General features: G+C 38.4%; 2 protein-coding genes across 10 annotated transcripts in view; one reads left to right on the top strand and one right to left on the bottom strand.

Moving 5' to 3' along the window:
* The window catches only part of LOC110448502 (multiple epidermal growth factor-like domains protein 6), a 44,573-nt gene extending 35,015 nt beyond the window's left edge, over nt 1–9,558 (bottom strand). For 7 of the 9 annotated variants that reach the window (XM_021494775.1, XM_021494770.1, XM_021494774.1 and 4 more), the window contains exons 1-4: nt 5,440–5,803; nt 3,547–3,669; nt 2,671–2,814; nt 189–338 (exon numbers count right to left, since the gene is read on the bottom strand). In XM_021494775.1, the coding sequence (XP_021350450.1) occupies nt 189–338; nt 2,671–2,814; nt 3,547–3,669; nt 5,440–5,778 (756 nt within the window). In that variant the 5' untranslated portion in view covers nt 5,779–5,803. Of the gene's footprint in view, nt 1–188; nt 339–2,670; nt 2,815–3,546; nt 3,670–5,379; nt 5,397–5,439; nt 5,804–5,979; nt 6,085–6,557; nt 6,642–9,438 lie in introns of those variants that run through there. The other 2 variants (XM_021494769.1, XM_021494772.1) reach the window with 2 other exon arrangements.
* LOC110448504 lies at nt 8,789–11,374 on the top strand. Its single transcript, XM_021494777.1, has 2 exons — nt 8,789–8,961; nt 10,992–11,374. The coding sequence occupies exons 1-2, from the start codon at nt 8,921–8,923 to the stop codon at nt 11,371–11,373; spliced, it is 423 nt and encodes a 140-aa protein (XP_021350452.1). The 5' UTR covers nt 8,789–8,920; the 3' UTR covers nt 11,374.
* Nucleotides 11,375–19,547: the final 8,173 nt, after the last annotated feature.

Genomic DNA, 19,547 nt, shown 5'->3' on the forward strand with positions numbered 1-19,547 from the left:
TGGGGAGTAACCACAACAGCTGTAAGTGCTGTTGAGATCTGACTTACTGGGGAGTAACCACAACAGCTGTAAGTGCTGTTGATATTTGACTTACTGGGGAGTAATCACAACAGCTGTAAGTGCTGTTGAGATCTGACTTACTGGGTAGTAACCACAACAGATGTAAGTGCTGTTGATATCTGACTTACTGGGGAGTAACCACAACAGCTGTAAGTTCCGTTGGTGTTCATACAGCAGCTGTAACCACTTGCACAGGACTGGTCACCTCCAGGACAAATTTCTACAGCATCAGCAATCATCGAACCTTCCAACACTTTTGGTGAAGCTGTGTTTTCATTCTGTTAAGAAAAATACCGTAAACAGCTATTAAAAAAAATTCCAGAAATATTTAAATATATTCACAAAAATAATAATATATTCTCAAAAATACAAATATATTTAAAGAAATATTAAAATATATTCACAACAAGAGTACCGTGGGGCGGAACAATATACGGCCGTCGAATGCCATATAGTGTTATATACTTTCTTATATTGAAATAAGATCTGCATCATTCAAAGAGTGGTTAGCTGACCTGCTATAACAAGAGGCCCATGGGCCTTAACGGTCACCTGATATATTTATACAGAGTTGACTTTGTTTTTAACACGGCCAGTATTATTATTCAAAGTGACAAAAAACAATAAAACCACCTTACTCAATATCTAGCATACAGATTTCAGACTAAAAAGGATTTGAAACTAGCAACTTTGATTCTAAAACAGGAAAATGAAGAAATTTTAGCACAATGACTCCTTTGGGCCCCACCCTACAGCCCTATAGCACAATAGCTCCGGGGGGTCAGTCAGGTCTCATATGTGCATACCATCAAACTGCTACCCAATACGGATAATGCTAATCTAAATTGAATTACCTCCAATAGCAATTAAACAAATGTTGGTCCAAAATGTGATTTCCCTATATAAATTATAGTAAAGTTCACCCCCTCCCCAAGGGGAAACATGAGAACCCAGGGTCAAGAAATTTACAATTTTGGTAAAGCACCTTAAGACTTTTCAATCTATGAAGAGTATTTGTTTCTACCATATCTGGGTCTTGAAAAGAAGATTTTTGAAATTTTAGTCAACTTCACTCTTTTTGGCCCCGCCCCTCAAGCCCCTGGGGGCCGGAGACCAAACCGGCAACTATTTTTGTTAACCTTTGGCCATGGAAGGTTTCTGCAAAATTTCATTGAAATTGGTTCAGGGGTTTTGGAGAAGAAATCGAAAATGTAAATTGTTCACTGACGGACGACGGCGGACAAAAGGCGATCGTCTCAAGTGACCTAAAAATGTAGGAGAAAATCTCTGGATAAAAAAATCAAATACTGAGATAAACAAAGGGCAATAACTTTTGAAACGATTGTTGAATCAAAAGTCTTTTAATGGAGTCACAACTTCATATCATGATTATATAGCCTACTAAGTTTCAAAGAGATCCGTTGAAAAATATAGGAGGAGATTGCCGGACAAACAAAAGTTTACGCCGGACGGATGGACAACGCCATACCATAATACTCCCGTCAAATTTGACGGGCGTAAACACATATTAAAATAAATTCACAGAAATATTAAAACATATTCACAACTATTCAAATATATTCACAGAAATTTTAAGAATTCGTGGAACACCAATCATTGAACATGTATTGTCCTTGGTAGGGAAACAGGATTCTTTGTTTCCCAAAGAATACTCATGTTCATAGGGGCTTGAAGGGAAAACAAAAAATTGTTTCATACTCCGATGGCAATAGATATTTAATATACTGATATAAAACAATTCCACAACACAAAAGAACATTTAGGCTTCCCAGCCATTCTTGTCATCTGTTTCTGTTATTCTGAGCTCAGGTGTGGTGCCTCTTCTTCACATATTCATAGAGAGGCTCCAAATATGGGAAATATGACAGGGGAAACTTGGGCACACCAGGGGTACATAATTTTTTATTTCCCTGTCATGTGATCAATATAATCAAATCAGACCCCATCATAAGCCAGTCTCCCTATTTTTAACACTTCTCCCAAACAGTCCCCTCAGTTGGTTTGGTTTGGTGTGGTTTAATGTTTGTGTTTTACGTCCTAGTAACAGCTATGGTCAGTTAAGGACGTGTCAGGTTTTGGTGGTGGTGGAAAGCTGGAGTTCCCGGAAAAAACCACCGACCTACGGTCAGTACCAGGTGACTGCTCCACATAGTACTTATATATGTATGAACCAAAATTTGAATGCACATTTAAGTTCTGTCTGGATCTTTTTATCTGTAAGAGGCTGGTAAATGTGTTTTTCTTAATGTACTGCTTTCAAATTAGCAGGAAAAGTTTAAACTGCACAAAAAAATAATATCTGCTTTAAGTACATTATGCCTTTCAATCTATTGTTCTTAATGTGGCATCATCAGACGGAATGAAAATGGTGAAGATTTCTCGCACAGTTTCTTACTTAAGTAAACCCTTACAACATCACAATTACGCCTCATGAATATTTAAAACAATTTGCTGCTATAAAAAAAACTTGTTCCCTGGGATTGCAAACATGTCATGCCATACAGAGCAAATCTGTAATATTTATATATCTTCAGAAACTATAAAAGGAAATGCTCGGAGCAGTTTTACTGGCAGACAAATTATACTGACCTGATGGCCAGTAAGTTGCAATTGAAAGGCAGGAAGTTTTGTCATCAGAGGCATGAAGGAATCTCCCTGTACACAGCAGCCTTTAGTCAAATCACAGGTGTATCCTTGGCGACAGCAGTGCTTCATATCAGAACAGCACACAGCCTTAAACACAGTACAGAAGTTTGTAAAATATCGTTAATAACTATTAATACTTAACAGACAACACTAACATCAGGGAGGGGCCGCGGTGGCCCAGTGCTTAATGCCTCTGACATTCTGCTACCACTAGCCCTCCAACACTGGGTCGCGGGTTTGAGGCCTATGTGGGGCAGTCGCCAGGTACTGGCAGTAGGTTGGTATTTTTTCCTTCGGTAGTAACATATAGCAGAATTAATTGTGGTCTGAGGCCTGCATATCCAAACGGAAATTAAGGGGAGGTTACTGTACATACGAAAAAACAACAGTGCAGTGGGACAGGGCTCCTCAATACACAGGTTCTATATATATATATATATAAGTCACATCAGAATGTTACTTCTGTTACCTAGGTGATAGTGTTTCATACAGGTTGATGGATTATACAGGTGAAATCTACATAAACAAATGTATTAATTTTGTGATGGTTTGGTTTACTGTGAAATCAGATATTTTTGTGGGGCCCGAATTCCTTAGGCTTCAGGAAAAAAACGCCATTTTGTGGGTACATGAATTCGTGGATTACGAGTACCCACTCATACAGAGAAGAGTTAAAATGTTAAATATGTAAATACTTCGTAGATGAAGAGTTCCCAGGAAATTAAAAACCCTACAAAAACTAGTGATTCTATATAATTTAAAGTCAATGAAATATTTTCTAACATGTCTGTGTATAAATGATGACAGTCGTCCACGTACCTCTGGGTAGGGACAGCAGCCGTACCGCCCGCTGGCTAGTATACAACAGGTGGTATCATCTGGACATTCGGACATCCCTCCGGGACACATCACTCCATTAAATGGCTGTTCACTGATTGCAGGCTGGAACAAAAATGTTCAACAGTTCATATCTTTATAACCTTTTGTTATAACAAGCGAAGGTAAACGTACCTCAGTGATTTTTCAACCTAAATTTTACAAAAGCCTGTTCCTACGTGAGTTAGGAAAATATAGCATTATTTTGATTGAAATTGGGACAACATTCCTGATTTTTTCTTCATTTTGGGAAAATAGAGCACATTTAGCCAGGGAAAGTAGCTTGCTACAATTCTGCTGCAAAAACTCATTGTACCTACTCCATAGATGTAGTTGTACAGTGCTAACGACAGAAATACCTGTTTGCAAAGTACACCTCTCAAAGAAAGGATGTGCTAAGATTGTAGAAATACATCAGATGCAGCCTAGAGGGCCAAGTATGGGTATAATATAATATATGCTATGTAAGGTTACTTACTTAGTCTATGAATGTCTTTAGCAAGGGCCCAATTTTATCTGAAGCATCATCTTTAGTTAACACATCTATACAGGGATGCCAAGTCTCACAGCGTGAGACAAAATCTCACACTGAGAAGTCCTAACTCACGCTGAAATGTGTCTCACACCACGTGAGCCATAAATCTCACACTGAGAAGTCCTAACTCACGCTGAAACGTGTCTCACACCACGTGAGCCATAAATCTCACACTGATAAGTCCGAACTCACGCTGAAATGTGTCTCACACCACGTGAGCCATAAATCTCACACTGAGAAGTCCTAACTCACGCTGAAACGTGTCTCACACCACGTGAGCCATAAATCTCATGCATTCGACAATATTCTCCCTCCATGTCACGAGAAGCCATAAATCCACAATTTTAACTTGAACCATACAAAGGGGAATAACTCAAGTTACAATGTTTTGTCTTTGAAGGTGTCACTATATCCGGTCGAAATCCATGTAAATATATTGTAAGGCGAGTTGTTTTCACTCAGAAATTCGGTACTAAACAAGGCAGGTTTCGCTCCCAAAAGAACATTCTACTGATGATGTCGTCACTGATATAAATACCATATTCCCCTTATGAGGAGATAACTCTAGTTTGTTTTGAGATCTGTACCAATATATGTGTTACACTGGCTTTACTTTGCATCACTAGTAAAACTCAATTCAGAACAGTATAATCTCCATATACTGTCACGTATCTCAAAATACAGCTGGGTTATTTCCATTCTAATTAACCCTTTCAACCCTATGTAATTCTAGTAGACTCTACCATGCATTGATCCAGATAAGTCCATTATGGTTAACAGTGGTGAAAGGGTTAATTACAGTGTAATATAAGCTAAATCAATTAGACAACAAATTTGATAATTCTGGGGGACTCTGGACTCACATGTACTAACATACATGTGTCATGTACTAACATACATGTGTCATGTACTGACATACATGTGTCATGTACTGACAAGCATGTGTCATGTACTGACAAGCATGTGTCATGTACTGACATGCATGTGTCATGTACTGACATGCATGTGTCATGTACTGACATACATGTGTCATGAACTGACATACATGTGTCATGTACTGACATACATGTGTCATGTACTGACATACATGTGTCATGTACTAACATACATGTGTCATGTACTGACATACATGTGTCCAACTTTGGAGTGACCTAGGACTCATGTTACAAAACAGGTATGTTCCTCTATTTTTGGGGAACCCTGGGCTCATGTCCAGACATACATTTGTTGTATGTACGTACCTCTTCCTTAGGAGGAACCCTGGGCTCATGTCCAGACATACATTTGTTGTATGTACGTACCTCTTCCTTAGGAGGAACCCTGGACTCATGTCCAGACATACATTTGTTGTATGTACGTACCTCTTCCTTAGGAGGAACCCTGGACTCATGTCCAGACATACATTTGTTGTATGTACGTACCTCTTCCTTAGGAGGAACCCTGGACTCATGTCCAGACATACATTTGTTGTATGTACGTACCTCTTCCTTAGGAGGAACCCTGGACTCATGTCCAGACATACATTTGTTGTATGTACGTACCTCTTCCTTAGGAGGAACCCTGGACTCATGTCCAGACATACATTTGTTGTATGTACGTACCTCTTCCTTAGGAGGAACCCTGGACTCATGTCCAGACATACATTTGTTGTATGTACGTACCTCTTCCTTAGGAGGAACCCTGGACTCATGTCCAGACCTACATTTTTTGTATGTACGTACCTCTTCCTTAGGAGGAACCCTGGACTCATGTCCAGACATACATTTTTTGTATGTACGTACCTCTTCCTTAGGAGGAACCCTGGACTCATGTCCAGACATACATTTTTTGTATGTACGTACCTCTTCCTTAGGAGGAACCCTGGACTCTGGGTCTTCCACAAGATCATGTACAATAACATCAAGGCTGTCGTCACGGTCCTCATCAAATTCCATCACAATCTCATCCTGAAATAATTCTCAAAATACTCTTCAACATGATCAGGGTATACGTATCAGGTTAGCGGCACCTGATTCGCCCAACATCAAAAAAAAAAAAGCTGTTGGTGAAAAATTCAAAGTGTTGCCAATACAAATTACAGCAATGAAATTCATATTTTTAAATTTTTCCTAACCACTGGTTATCAACCTTTTGGTGACTGGGGCCTGATCTGTTAACTATGTATCAGACTGTGACGGTCAAGACAAAAATCGAGTTGTCAGCCGTGATTTGAGATACATTTAAAAACAGAAGATGTACACGAGATTCCTTCCTGGTAAAATTCAGAGGGACGTTAAAATTATTCATATATACATTGTACATGAAAAGAAGGAAGTTAGTAGAAATGAGCATAAATAGTTTCCAATCGTACTTTATAATCCTGTGTGCATATTTTATTTTTTTACCTACGTTATGCCTCTCGTATTGGTTTAATTCTTACCTGCTGGGTATGGGGTTTAAAGTAGAGAACATTTCCTGATACCAGAGATAAGGCCAACACCAGGAACAAAGCCTTCATGTACATCTACAACGTAAACACAGCCATCACGTTAAGTAAGGTAACACAGGTAAAGTGTAAACACAGCCATCACGTTAAGTAAGGTAACACAGGTACAGTGTAAACACAGCCATCACGTTAACCAAATGGTTACTAAGACACAGATCACAGAAGGAAATAACGCAAATACAGATTTGTATAGATTAATTTGGTTATATTTCTCTTTAACATTTAAATTAGGAAATAAAATCAAATATCAAAAATAATGCATCTAGCTAGAATTAATCATCAACATTGATAAATTCATATGAAAGTTGCCTGAAAAAAGGTATGATGTGTAAGGTAACACAGGTATGATGTGTAAGGTAACACAGGTATGATGTGTAAGGTGACACAGCTATGATGTGTAAGGTAACACAGGTATGATGTGTAAGGTAACACAGGTACATGTATGATGTGTAAGGTAGCACAGGTACATGTATGATGTGTAAGGTAACACAGGTACATGTATGATGTGTAAGGTAACACAGGTACATGTATGATGTGTAAGGTAACACAGGTATGATGTACGTGTAAGGTAACACAGGTATGATATGTAAGGTAACACAGGTATGATGTGTAAGGGAGCACAGATATGACATGTAAGGTAACACAGTTATATTGTGTAAGGTATGATGTGAAAGGTAACGCAGGTATGATGTGTAAGGTAGCACAGATATGATGGGCAAGGCAACACAGGTATGATGTGTAAGATAGCACAGGTATGATGTGTAAGGTAACACAGGTACATGTATTATGTGTAAGGTAGCACAGGTACATGTATGATGTGTAGGGTAACACAGGTACATGTATGATGTGTAAGGTAACACAGTTATGATGTACGTGTAAGGTAACACAGGTATGATACGTAAGGTAACACAGGTATGATGTGTAAGGTATGATGTGTAAGGTAACACAGGTATGATGTACGTGTAAGGTAACACAGGAATGATATGTAAGGTAACACAGGTATGATGTGTAAGGGAGCACAGATATGACATGTAAGGTAACACAGTTATATTGTGTAAGGTATGATGTGAAAGGTAACGCAGGTATGATGTGTAAGGTAGCACAGATATGATGGGCAAGGTAACACAGGTATGATGGGTAAGATAGCACAGGTATGATGTGTAAGGTAACACAGGTACATGTATGATGTGTAAGGTAACACAGGTATGATGTGTAAGGTAGCACAGATATGACATGTAAGGTAACACAGTTATATTGTGTAAGGTATGATGTGAAAGGTAACACAGGTATGATGTGTAAGGTAGCACAGATATGACATGTAAGGTAACACAGGTATGATGTGTAAGGTATGATGTGTAAGGTAACACGTACAGGTTCAATGTGTAAGGTATGACGTGTAAATTAACACATGTTTGGTTCGGTTTAATTTTGTTTAATGTCCAATTAACAGCTAAGGTCGTTTAAGGATGTGCCTCCATGTGTGCAGTATATGTATGATTGCATTTGGTGTGTGAGTGCAGGAGACAGAGTATGTTGTTGTGCTTGCCTCCTATCTCACTGAAATACCATGCCGAAGGGGTCACATGTTGCCATTCCCTTTAATGCTGAACGTTAAGCAGGGAATAACAACTACCATTTTCAAGGACTTTGGTATAGATGTATCAGCATGGGGACAGAACCAATTGCCTTCCTCACCTGGGCAAACACTGTACATTCAAGCCAAAAGTGAGGTGTTGCCAAGCAAGTCACTAGGAAATAAAAGGTAGCTAGATGTAGAAAGAAAGATAAAGATCCCAAATAATGCAATGGGCGCAGCAGATTTATTTTGGTCGCTTTTATGTCCCGAAATAGACGACACCAAAGCAAATCCCTAATTCTGCAGGGAGTTCCCCCATTAGTCGCCTCCTAGGATACATGCAGTTGGTAACAGCATGTGCATTCTGCAGGGGTGAAAACACAGGTATAACTTGTAAGATAACACAGGTATAACGTGAGATAACACAGGTATAACGTGTAAGATAACACAGGTATAACGTGAGATAACACAGGTATAATTTGTAAGATAACACAGGTATAACATGTAAGATAACACAGGTATAACGTGTAAGATAACACAGGTATAATGTATAAGGTACACATGTATGATGTGTGTAAAGTAATGCAGATATGATGTGTAAGGTTGCAGAGATATGATTTATACTGTAGCACAGTTATGATGTCTAAGTTAGCAAAACCATCATGCTAGCTCATTCTTCCAACACAATGAACGTACATCAACCAGATCTATAGGTAAACACATGAGTCATCAACAGGAAAACCCGGAATTCTGTCTGTACAGGTAAATTGCACAAAGAAGCAGATTAAGAGTGGATCCGAGTGTCGGTACATCCTCCTTTTACAGACCAGATATGTAAATATTTCGTCTGGTTTAACTTATTTTCTCAAACAAATTGTCAATACTGTTTTGCCCTTTGTCTTCAGGTCATTATTATTATAAGCCGAGTCTCCTCTCTTTCAATCAAAGTGCGGGATCCTGGATTGGACATTGCACGGTACAAGCTTTATCATTTAAACAGATTATAACTAATCAGATATAAATAGCCAATGCTATTTATTTTGGGCGAATATATACACGAGATAATTTTAAGAAGATAAACATGAACTTATCATGCAAAAAAATTCCAAAATAAATATTTCTACTTTCACTTTTGTGTCATGACAATTTCCGCCGACCGGTACACAAATAAAAACAAATAGTTACCTTTCATGCAGGTTATGTATAATGTACAATATGATTAATAGTTGGATGACAAACCTTTGACAGGACGGAATTGCTCTCAGACGTTGACAAACATCTGAATTTCAGTAAGAATAGTTGTTAACGACCGTTCAGCTTTGTGTAGTATATCCTAATCCTTGATCACGTGAAAACGTAAGTCACATGATTTAAAAGTCACGTGATGTAGCACCGAACAGACACGGAGTGAATTGAAATAGTAGCTTTTATTAGGTAATATTTTAAACATTTTAAAGAATTTTTAACTGCTTACAAGGGTCAGAAATTTGTTGTGAAAAATGTTTACTGCAATGAAGCAGGATTTTGCATGACCTCATTTGAGCTCGTAAGAAATTTATTGAAAATGTTGTCGGCAACGAAAGTATCAAAGTACTGAAAGTACTGAGATGCTAAACCTGGAATGCAACATGAAGTGTCCAGGCAGGCAGGCACAGTTTTGAAACTTTGTATTCACAATTTTGACGATCTTAGCAGTTCACTTGGCAAGACGGAACATTTACAGAGAAAATAGAGAAGAAAACGCAATTATAAAAAATCCTTGTGGTACATTGGAACTGTAATTAAGGGTGCAGTACATGTATATGTACCAAAGGGCAAACAACAAAAGGTCAAATTCAGAAGTTTTAAAAAATTCGGAGTGACTTCTTTTAACAGTGACTTACACCTTTTCATGTATCTTTTATCTTTGATGACTTGGATGATATTTATTGGGCACACGAGTATTTACTGCGTGAGGTGATGGACGCCCATATATTGTACCTATTGTTGAGAAAAAACCCAAACTCATCAAGCCACCTTATTTTAACAGTGAATTCCGCAAAGCAGCTTTTAGAAAACGGATGTTATTTAATAAATACAAAGCATATGTAGGAGTAATGAAAAGTACCCGAAACAGAGAAATTTGGTGGTTAAGTGGCGGAGGCAGGAGTCTATAAGAAACTACATGTACTTTTTCGAGAGATGTGCGGGTGATGCCAAGTATAAGGGCTTCTGACCCACAGTGAAGGCCCACAAATAAAGTCAAATCAAGCGGTGTTTCTACAATTGTCTGCGAAAATGATCAGGTTATTTCAAACCAGAAAGAGGTTTGTGATATTTTCAATGATTACTTTGTACATGCTGCTGATGGTATTGGAAACACCCTGGATAGCCAAACCTCTATAAACCCACAGTAGCATCTGCACTATTAAAGCTGATGTACAGTGAGGAAGCTGCTACAGTATCAACCAGTTAATGCAGAAAGTGTATCAAACAGTATCAGGAAGCTTGATGGTAAAAAAGTCTGTAGTTGTTGATGGTATTCCTGCTAAGGTTCTTAAGGCAGGTTCTTCTTCCTAAAGCTCTGCATTTGCCACTTTAGTTAATCATTGCCTTGAAACCAAGTCTTTTCCTCATAATTTAAAGTTGGCACAGGTTGTTCCAATTTTTAAAAAGAAGGACCACTTGACAAACAGAATTACAGACCTGTCAGTATTTTACCATCTACTTTAAAAAAAAATGCGAGAATTTTTTCATGATCAATTAAACAACTTTTTTAATCGTATATTTAATCCTTTTCTTGCTGCTTTCAGGAAGGGATATCGATGCCAGTCTACCCTGCTACGTCTCCTTGAGGATTGGCGAAGGGCCATGGATGAGAGCAAGTTTGTAGGTGCTATCCTCATGGATCTCTCCAAGGCCTTCGACTGTATTCCTAACGGGCTGCTGCTCGAGAAGCTGACTGCTTATGGGTTGGACGAGGCCGCAGTCGGTCTCATTAGTAGCTATATATATATCTCGGGGGCAGATTTCAGCGGACTAGCTATATATAGGCTGGGGTCCAATGTCTCTGACTGGGAGCAGTTGGAGAGGGAGTACCTCAGGGATCGAATCCTGACAAATTTCAGGCTATATCCATTGGGAAGAAAACTCACAATATTATATCTTCCTATACTATTAAAGACCATGTTGTAAAATGTGAAGATGTTGTTAAACTTTTGGGTGTAGACATTGATTTTAACTTAAAGTTTGACTTTCATGTGTCAAACGTTTGCAAGAAAGCATCCAAACAGATTTTTAAATCGTTGATTCTTTCAAATTTTAATTATTTCCCCCTGGCATGGCATTTCTGCAGTTTAAATTCCACAAGGAAGATGGAGAAGCTACAAGAAAAAGCCATTCGGTTTATTGAGGATGACTTCACAACGCCAGTTCAGAACTTTTAGAGAAATCAAACTTATCTTCATATAAACAGAATGAAACCCATGGCTTGTGAAGTTTTTAAAATTATTACCAATGTAGCTCCGGATCATTTATGCAATCTTTTAACCTTGAAATCGTCTTTTTATAACCTAAGAAATGAAAGGCAGCAGAAGCTACCAAGAGTAAGAACAACCAGGTATGGACTGAAGTCTTTTCACTACGACGCCGCCCGGGTGTGGAACAGTCTGCCAAACCAGTTGAGGAAGGTGAATAGTTATCCAGAGTTTGCCAGACTGCTGCATTCCCGGGATGGCCCTGTTTGCTCATGTCGTATCTGTACCTGTGTTTAGAGTTTTAATGTGTTTTTAGTGTTTTAGTCTTTATTACTAGTTACCTGCTTTATTTTTTTTATTTACCTACCTATTTAGCTTAACTTCTGCTTTGCATGGCGCTTTTATATACCAATAACTGGCAGCATAGTTTCTAGCCCTCTCCCATCTAATTATCATTATAGCTCAATATGTTTTTACTTACTAGACTCTGTCGTCCTATTTTAATTTACACTATATTAGTGTATATTATGTCAATTTTTACTCTTTTGTTATATTAGCATGTATGTTCATTGCACATGTTGTGCTTTAACCTTCCTATTATATAGCAACACCTGTGTGATATGCAGATGTTCACTATTATCTCATTAGATCATTTTTAGTATAGTACTTTAAATTAGGTGCTTATGATATCTAATCATATGCTGCTATGTTATTGTATGTTTTACTCGCCGATTATGTGCTAGTTTTTCTGTGATAGTGTATAGCTTGTTTGTTGTTTTCTGTTTGCTTTTTATCATGTTTGTCGCAAAAATAGCGCTATAGCGCTAATGTTTCTGTTTGATATATGCGACGTTAAATAACGTTTCTTGTATCTTGTATCTTGAAATTTATTTTGCGTTTTCGAGTGAATCATTTGGATAATTTTTTAAAGTTGTTGGCCCTAGAAAGGGTCGATTTGTGGTACGTATTTCGTCTTAATGCTTCTGTGTGGAGGCGATGATTCTTCGGATTCTGGACATATTCTTCTTCATTCCTGTGTTATCGGTGATCAGTTCACTGGTTTGAAGATGGTCCAGGTCTTGTAGATAGTCAGGCGGGTACTTAATGTCTTTGAACTGTACGAAGTGCTTTCAAATTTCTTTTGGAGAAGTTGGTTTAAACATATCCGTTGACATTCAAATGCTTCTTTTGTCAGACCAGGAACTTTACTGAAGTTTCCCCTTGTGATGATTTCGGCCACCCATACCTCCTTCAGTCCGGCAAACTTTAATATAGAAACTTACTCGACAATTCTTTCAAAAATCCCCCTTGGTGTAGATGTGGGTGAAATGTCATTACACCCGACGTGGAGGAATGCAAATTCTGCACCTGTTGCTATGACACGGCTAACAAATCGCTGGTCCATCCTGTCTGTCCTCAAACCACCCCTGCCAAAGAAAACAGTATTCACGCCAGAAATACATAGGTCTCCGTCACAAAGTCGCCGAAGTCTTACAACTCTTCTCGTGGTTAATTCTACTCCAGATTTAAGACAAACTTTCAGTATCATATCTAACAAAACTTATTTGTAAATTACGAACGTCCAATCTAAATTTCCCAATAGAGACTGGACGCTGGAATGCAACTCCAAAATCCGATAGAATATGTCCTTTATGTCAAACAGGTATAGGTGATGAACCACATTATTTGTTTAAAAATACTTATATATCATCAATAAGAAAAATATATATCCATAATTATTTCACTACAAACCCCAGCAAAAAGGAATGATTTCTATTTGTAATTCAAATGTATTACCTAAAATTAGTCGTTTTCTAGATAAATGCAGTGCTATTATTCTATAGTATTATATATTCACTTTGCTATGTAATTGAAATGGATTAAGATGTTGACCTCTTGTAACACACCTTGTGTGTCATGAGTGTAAAAAAAAATCTTGAAATCTTACAATTAATTAATTAAGGGGTTCTGATAGCTTCAAAGATAAATTTCACAAGCATACATAGCTGTCTACTGTTTTTGACACTGAAAACTGAATATAGTGTGTATAGTGAAAAAAATGGATATAATATTATGATGAAAAGTTTGATATATGAAATGGAAAACAATATCATACCAAATCTCAATTAGTATACATCCAACACGTTACCTGTATGTAGGAAAATACCAAATGTATGTTAGGTGAGACGACGCCCTGCTAGGTACGTATACCGTACACGTATAATGGTAAAAGGGAGGGGGAGGGGATCCAACTCACATCTGTCAGGCTAAACAAGTTAACTAACATTTAAATATGTTTGAGTTAAATGCATAAAATCAATTTTACGAAAATAATACACACTTATGACTCAACAGTACATTTACAATGCTAGTAAATACGTGCCGTTCCAGTTTTACTCAAACTTTAATAAACTTCGCTGATTTTGATCATTTTTCTTGTTAACTGGTTTCATTCATTTCCTACTGGGTTTCATGTAATGGTTTTCTTAATATATCGGCTTCTTATAGCAGTTTTGATATAAAATGATAATCTTCCTTAATATCTCCACTATTGCATATATAAGAATTCGTTAAAATCTTCACTTCAAATTTGATTGTATCTGGACTATCGGTTCCCGAGGTTGGCTGTAACCTTGTAGCTGGACTATCAGTCCCCGAGGGTGGCGGTAACCTTGTAGCTGGACTATCAGTCCCCGGGTTGGCTGTAACCTTGTAGCTGGACTATCAGTCCCCGGGTTGGCTGTAACCTTGTAACTGGACTATCAGTCCCCGAGATTGTCGGTAACCTTGTAGCTGGACTATCGGTCCCCGATGTTGGCTGTAACCTTGTAGCTGGACTATCGGTCCCCGAGCTTGACGGTAACCTTGTAGCTGGACTATCGGTCCCCGATGTTGGCTGTAACCTTGTATCTGGACTATCAGTCCCCGAGGTTGGCGGTAAGCTTGTAGCTGGACTATCGGTCCCCGATGTTGGCTGTAACCTTGTAGCTGGACTATCAGTCCCCGGGTTGGCTGTAACCTTGTAGCTGGACTATCAGTCCCCGGGTTGGCTGTAACCTTGTAACTGGACTATCAGTCCCCGAGGTTGGCGGTAAGCTTGTAGCTGGACTATCGGTCCCCGATGTTGGCTGTAACCTTGTAGCTGGACTATCGGTCCCCGGGGTTTACTGTAACCTTGTAGCTGGACTATCAGTCCCCGAGGTTGGCTGTAACCTTGTAACTGGACTATCAGTCCCCGAGGTTGGCGGTAAGCTTGTAGCTGGACTATCGGTCCCCGATGTTGGCTGTAACCTTGTAGCTGGACTATCGGTTCCCGAGGGTTACTGTAACCTTGTAGCTGGACTATCAGTCCCCGAGGGTGGCGGTAACCTTGTAGCTGGACTATCAGTCCGCGACGGGGGCGGTAACCTTGTAGCTGGACTATCAGTCCCCGATGTTGGCGGTAACCTTGTAGCTGGACTATCCGTCCCCGAGGTTGTCGGTAACCTTGTAGCTGGACTATCGGTCCCCGAGGGTGGCTGTAACCTTGTAGCTGGACTATCGGTTCCCGAGGGTTACTGTAACCTTGTAGCTGGACTATCAGTCCCCGAGATTGTCGGTACCCTTGTAGCTGGACTATCAGTCCCCGGGTTGGCTGTAACCTTGTAGCTGGACTATCGGTCCCCGGGGTTTACTGTAACCTTGTAGCTGGACTATCAGTCCCCGGGTTGGCTGTAACCTTGTAGCTGGACTATCGGTTCCCGAGGGTTACTGTAACCTTGTAGCTGGACTATCAGTCCCCGGGTTGGCTGTAACCTTGTAGCTGGACTATCAGTCCCCGAGGTTGGCGGTAACCTTGTAGCTGGAATATCGGTAATGAACCAAAAAATAGAAATCTTGAAAGGACTATGTATGGTTTGGGCGTGTTTTGGCCCCAAATGAACCAAAATTCAAAACCTTTAAATGAACTTTCAAACGACTGTTTCTTTAATTTTGAATACTTTCTAAATATTACCATAAAAATATTTATTTGTATTTCTGATTATTGTTGTCATGGTAGCAAGTTCAAATTTGTATAAATTAGAAAAAAAATGAATATTCTTTGAGTATTGTCATATTTTGCATAGTTTTTCTCCTGGAAACTATATATATACAGTGCATGCTTGAACAAACTTAATATCAAAGGATAATGTGTTTGCACCTGTAATACATCTTTAGGAGAAATATAAAGTTTGTTCAAGAGTGCACTCTATGGTAGCCAAGAGACAAACTTGGCCGAAAAAGTATTATATCTATACATCTTACTTACATGTACTTACCTCATAATGTGAGTATTTAAGAATCAAAATATACTGAAGGCAACTACAGAAATAGCATAGATAAAACAGCCTACTTCACAGTTTTTTTTTATTACATTAATATTTAACTCACACTTTCAAAATGTTTAAAAATCTCAATTCAAACTGTTCCTAATCTTTTTGATAACTGTATAGAACGCATCGACAAGCAAATAAAACGCAAAGTTACGTTAAGCCTTTGATCTGCAGATATGCAGATCATACAATGCTTTGGGAGAGGGCCTAGCAAGTTCTAAGAACTTGTGCCTAATCCCTTTGACTGTTTAATGTCAATACAATATGTTTGAATAAGTATAACTCTTATATACAAACTGAAGTTACTTCATATGTCCAGTTCAAGTATAGAATGGTTTTAATCCTTTCAGAGAATCGTCATCAATTTCTTCGTTTTGTAATATATTATCTACAACAGAAATGGAGTTCCCCAAGGATCTCTTCTTGACCCGTTCTCGTCTATTATTCATATGAATGATCTATGTTAAAAATTATAAAGTTGACGTACAATGTATATGGCTATGATATACCAAATGTACCATGCATGATAGAGGAGTAAATAAATCTCATACTGAGCTACTGTATAATTAGTCATTTTCACGTGGGATTTATTTTCGCTATCGTTGCAATTACCAAAGATAGCGCGAAATTTAATACCCGGCCAACATTAATAACAAGAACATTTAATGATAAAAGAAAATATCTGTTTACCCTTTCACTGTCGAATAATGGAGATAAAATACTGTGTTTTACCATATTTTAATCAAAGGTTTGTAGAATAGAACCCTTCACCCAAATACAAAGGTTCCCTCTTCAGTGCAATGTTTTTCCAGGCATTGTAACACGAAATTCAAATTCCCGCGAACTAGTTCTGATCGCAACAGCCGCGAAATATTAGCCCCCGCGAAATTAAACGACTGTACAAGTATGGCTTTACGGAAATACGATCAAATCATGTAGAAGACTGAGTATCCTCGGTAGTCAGAGCAAGCCGGCTGTACAAGCCGCATTGTAGATGATACCTTTAGCAATCCCTTTGATTTTCAAAAAAAAATGTTTTGCGTGTACAACGTACATTTGGACGACAACTTAAACTGGTCTTACCAAATCAAAAAATGTCAGCTAGCCTATCAATAAATTAATTAATAAAATAACACAAATTTGTCTAGACCACACATCGATCAATTCCAACACATTTTGAGTGAAATGTCGAGCTTCGTTTGGTAACCTTATAAACAGCGTTTATCCCCGGCTCTTCTATAGTTGCTCAACCGAGCCATTATCTCATATTCTCACTACCCTTCTTGGTGCCATTTAATCAGAGTTACAGTCGTATTTATTGTGTGACACGTTATACCCAAGAAGTGGAATAAATGGAAAGTAAATTTTGGAGAATTCAAAAGATCTTTTGATCAATCTTGAACATCCTCTCCTCAAAAATGTTTCTTCGGTCAAAATTTGTGTTGACTTTTCGACTGTTTACACTACCATCCTCTCATACCAAACTAAATGGACGTCTTCATGCTCTTTTATGAGAACTTTCTTTTGAAGAAAGTATAAAAATGAAATGAACTGAGGACGATATTGTGAGAATGATTGAGTTTATAGTTGACAATATCTTTGTTGAGTTCGGTGGCAAGATTTTCCAGCATTCCTATAGGAACAAACTACATTGTATGCCTCTCTTCTGGTCATTTTGGTTTTTTTTTCGCTATTTCTCAAGAAGCACCAGAGGGATCTTTCTCAAATTTTATGTAGGTTACCCTTGAGCTTGGTCCTTATATTTTAGCTGTGCAGGGCAACTTTTGAGACTGATCAGATAAACAACATGGCCGACAGGCAGCCATCTTGGATTTTGATATTGAAAGTTTGTTATCGCTATTTCTCAAGAAGCACCAGAGGGATCTTTCTCAAATTTTATATAGGTTACCCTTGAGCTTGGTCCTTATATTTTAGCTGTGCAGGGCAACTTTTGAGACTGATCAGATAAACAACATGGCCGACAGGCAGCCATCTTGGATTTTGATAGTGAAAGTTTGTTATCGCTATTTCTCAAGAAGTACCAGAGGGATCTTTCTCAAATTTTATATGTAGGGTCCCCTTAGTCCTTAGCTGTGCAGGGCATCTTTTGAGACTGATGGGATAAACAACATGGCCGACAGGCAGCCATCTTGGATTTTGATATTGAAAGTTTGTTATCGCTATTTCTCAAGAAGTACCAGAGGGATCTTTCTCAAATTTTATATGTAGGTTCCCCTTGGTCCTTAGCTGTGCAGGGCAACTTTTGAGACTGATCGGATAAACAACATGGCCAACAGGTAGCCATCTTGGATTTTGATAGTGTAGGTTTGTTACCGCTATTTCTCCGGAAGAACTAGAGGGATCTTTCTTAAATTTTATAAAGCTTGGTCCTTATTTTTTAGCTGTGCAGGGCAATTTTTGAGACTGATGGGATAAACAACATGGCCGACAGGCAGCCATCTTGGATTTTGATAGTGAAAGTTTGTTATCGCTATTTCTCGGGAAGTACGGGAGGGATCTTTCTCAAATTTTAAATGTAGGTTCCCCTTGATCCCCCGTTGTGCATGTTATATTTTGAGACTGATCATAAAAACAAAATGGATTAAAAGAAGAACTAAACAGATCTTTCTCATATTGCAATGATCGATTCTATTTCTTTCACATTAAGTACTGTACTAGTAAATATGTGAAATGACAAACTCACTTTGAAGGTTGGCTGTCATACACATCAGTATTAAGTTTAGATCAAAAGTTACCTCAAGGTGCATTTACTGTTAACATGACTCGATCAAACAGATTAGAGGAAAGAAGAGAAAAGATCGAATTGACAAATAACTAATGAAGACGGTACAAAGGTGGGCGCCAAGATCCCTCTGAGATCTCTTGTATTTTCATATGAAGCTGAATTTATTGATAAGCTTATCATGACTGGTAACGAAAACTAGCAAGTCATTCAATTTTATATTCAGATATATCAACGATGCGTCGTCTTTAACAAGAAATGTATTGAGCACATCGATATTATGACCTTGAAATCAAGGACACCACAGACTCTTCTACTTCAGCCGCTTCCCTCGATCTTTACTTAACAACATGGCCACAGGGACGGCTAACTAATTAGCTGTATGATAAGCCGGATGATTTCGACTTTCCAATCGTGAGCTTTCCCTTCCTTGATATTAACATCCCCGCTTCCACTACCTACAGTGCTACATGTCACAATGAATTCGGTATTCAAGAGCTTGCTCCAAATATCATGACTTCCTTGGTAATATATGTCGACTGCTGACCGACAAACATCAGTTACCAAAGATTACGGACAAGCTTTATGGTCGACATCAGGATCTCAAACTATTTCTATTTGCGATATGAAAGCTAATATTTTGATTATGCTCATAAGTGAGCTTTGTGGTTTTATTGTTCTCTACGTGAGGACGTGACATTGCTAAGATTTGACCTACATTTACATGACGGATGTAGACACCTATCCTTCTGGAACACCTGATCTTATTATCCTTGTTATTTGTCATTGGTCTCGTGT

The sequence above is a fragment of the Mizuhopecten yessoensis genome, unplaced genomic scaffold (assembly GCF_002113885.1).
Source record: "Mizuhopecten yessoensis strain PY_sf001 unplaced genomic scaffold, ASM211388v2 scaffold4105, whole genome shotgun sequence".
NCBI lineage: Eukaryota > Metazoa > Mollusca > Bivalvia > Pectinida > Pectinidae > Mizuhopecten > Mizuhopecten yessoensis.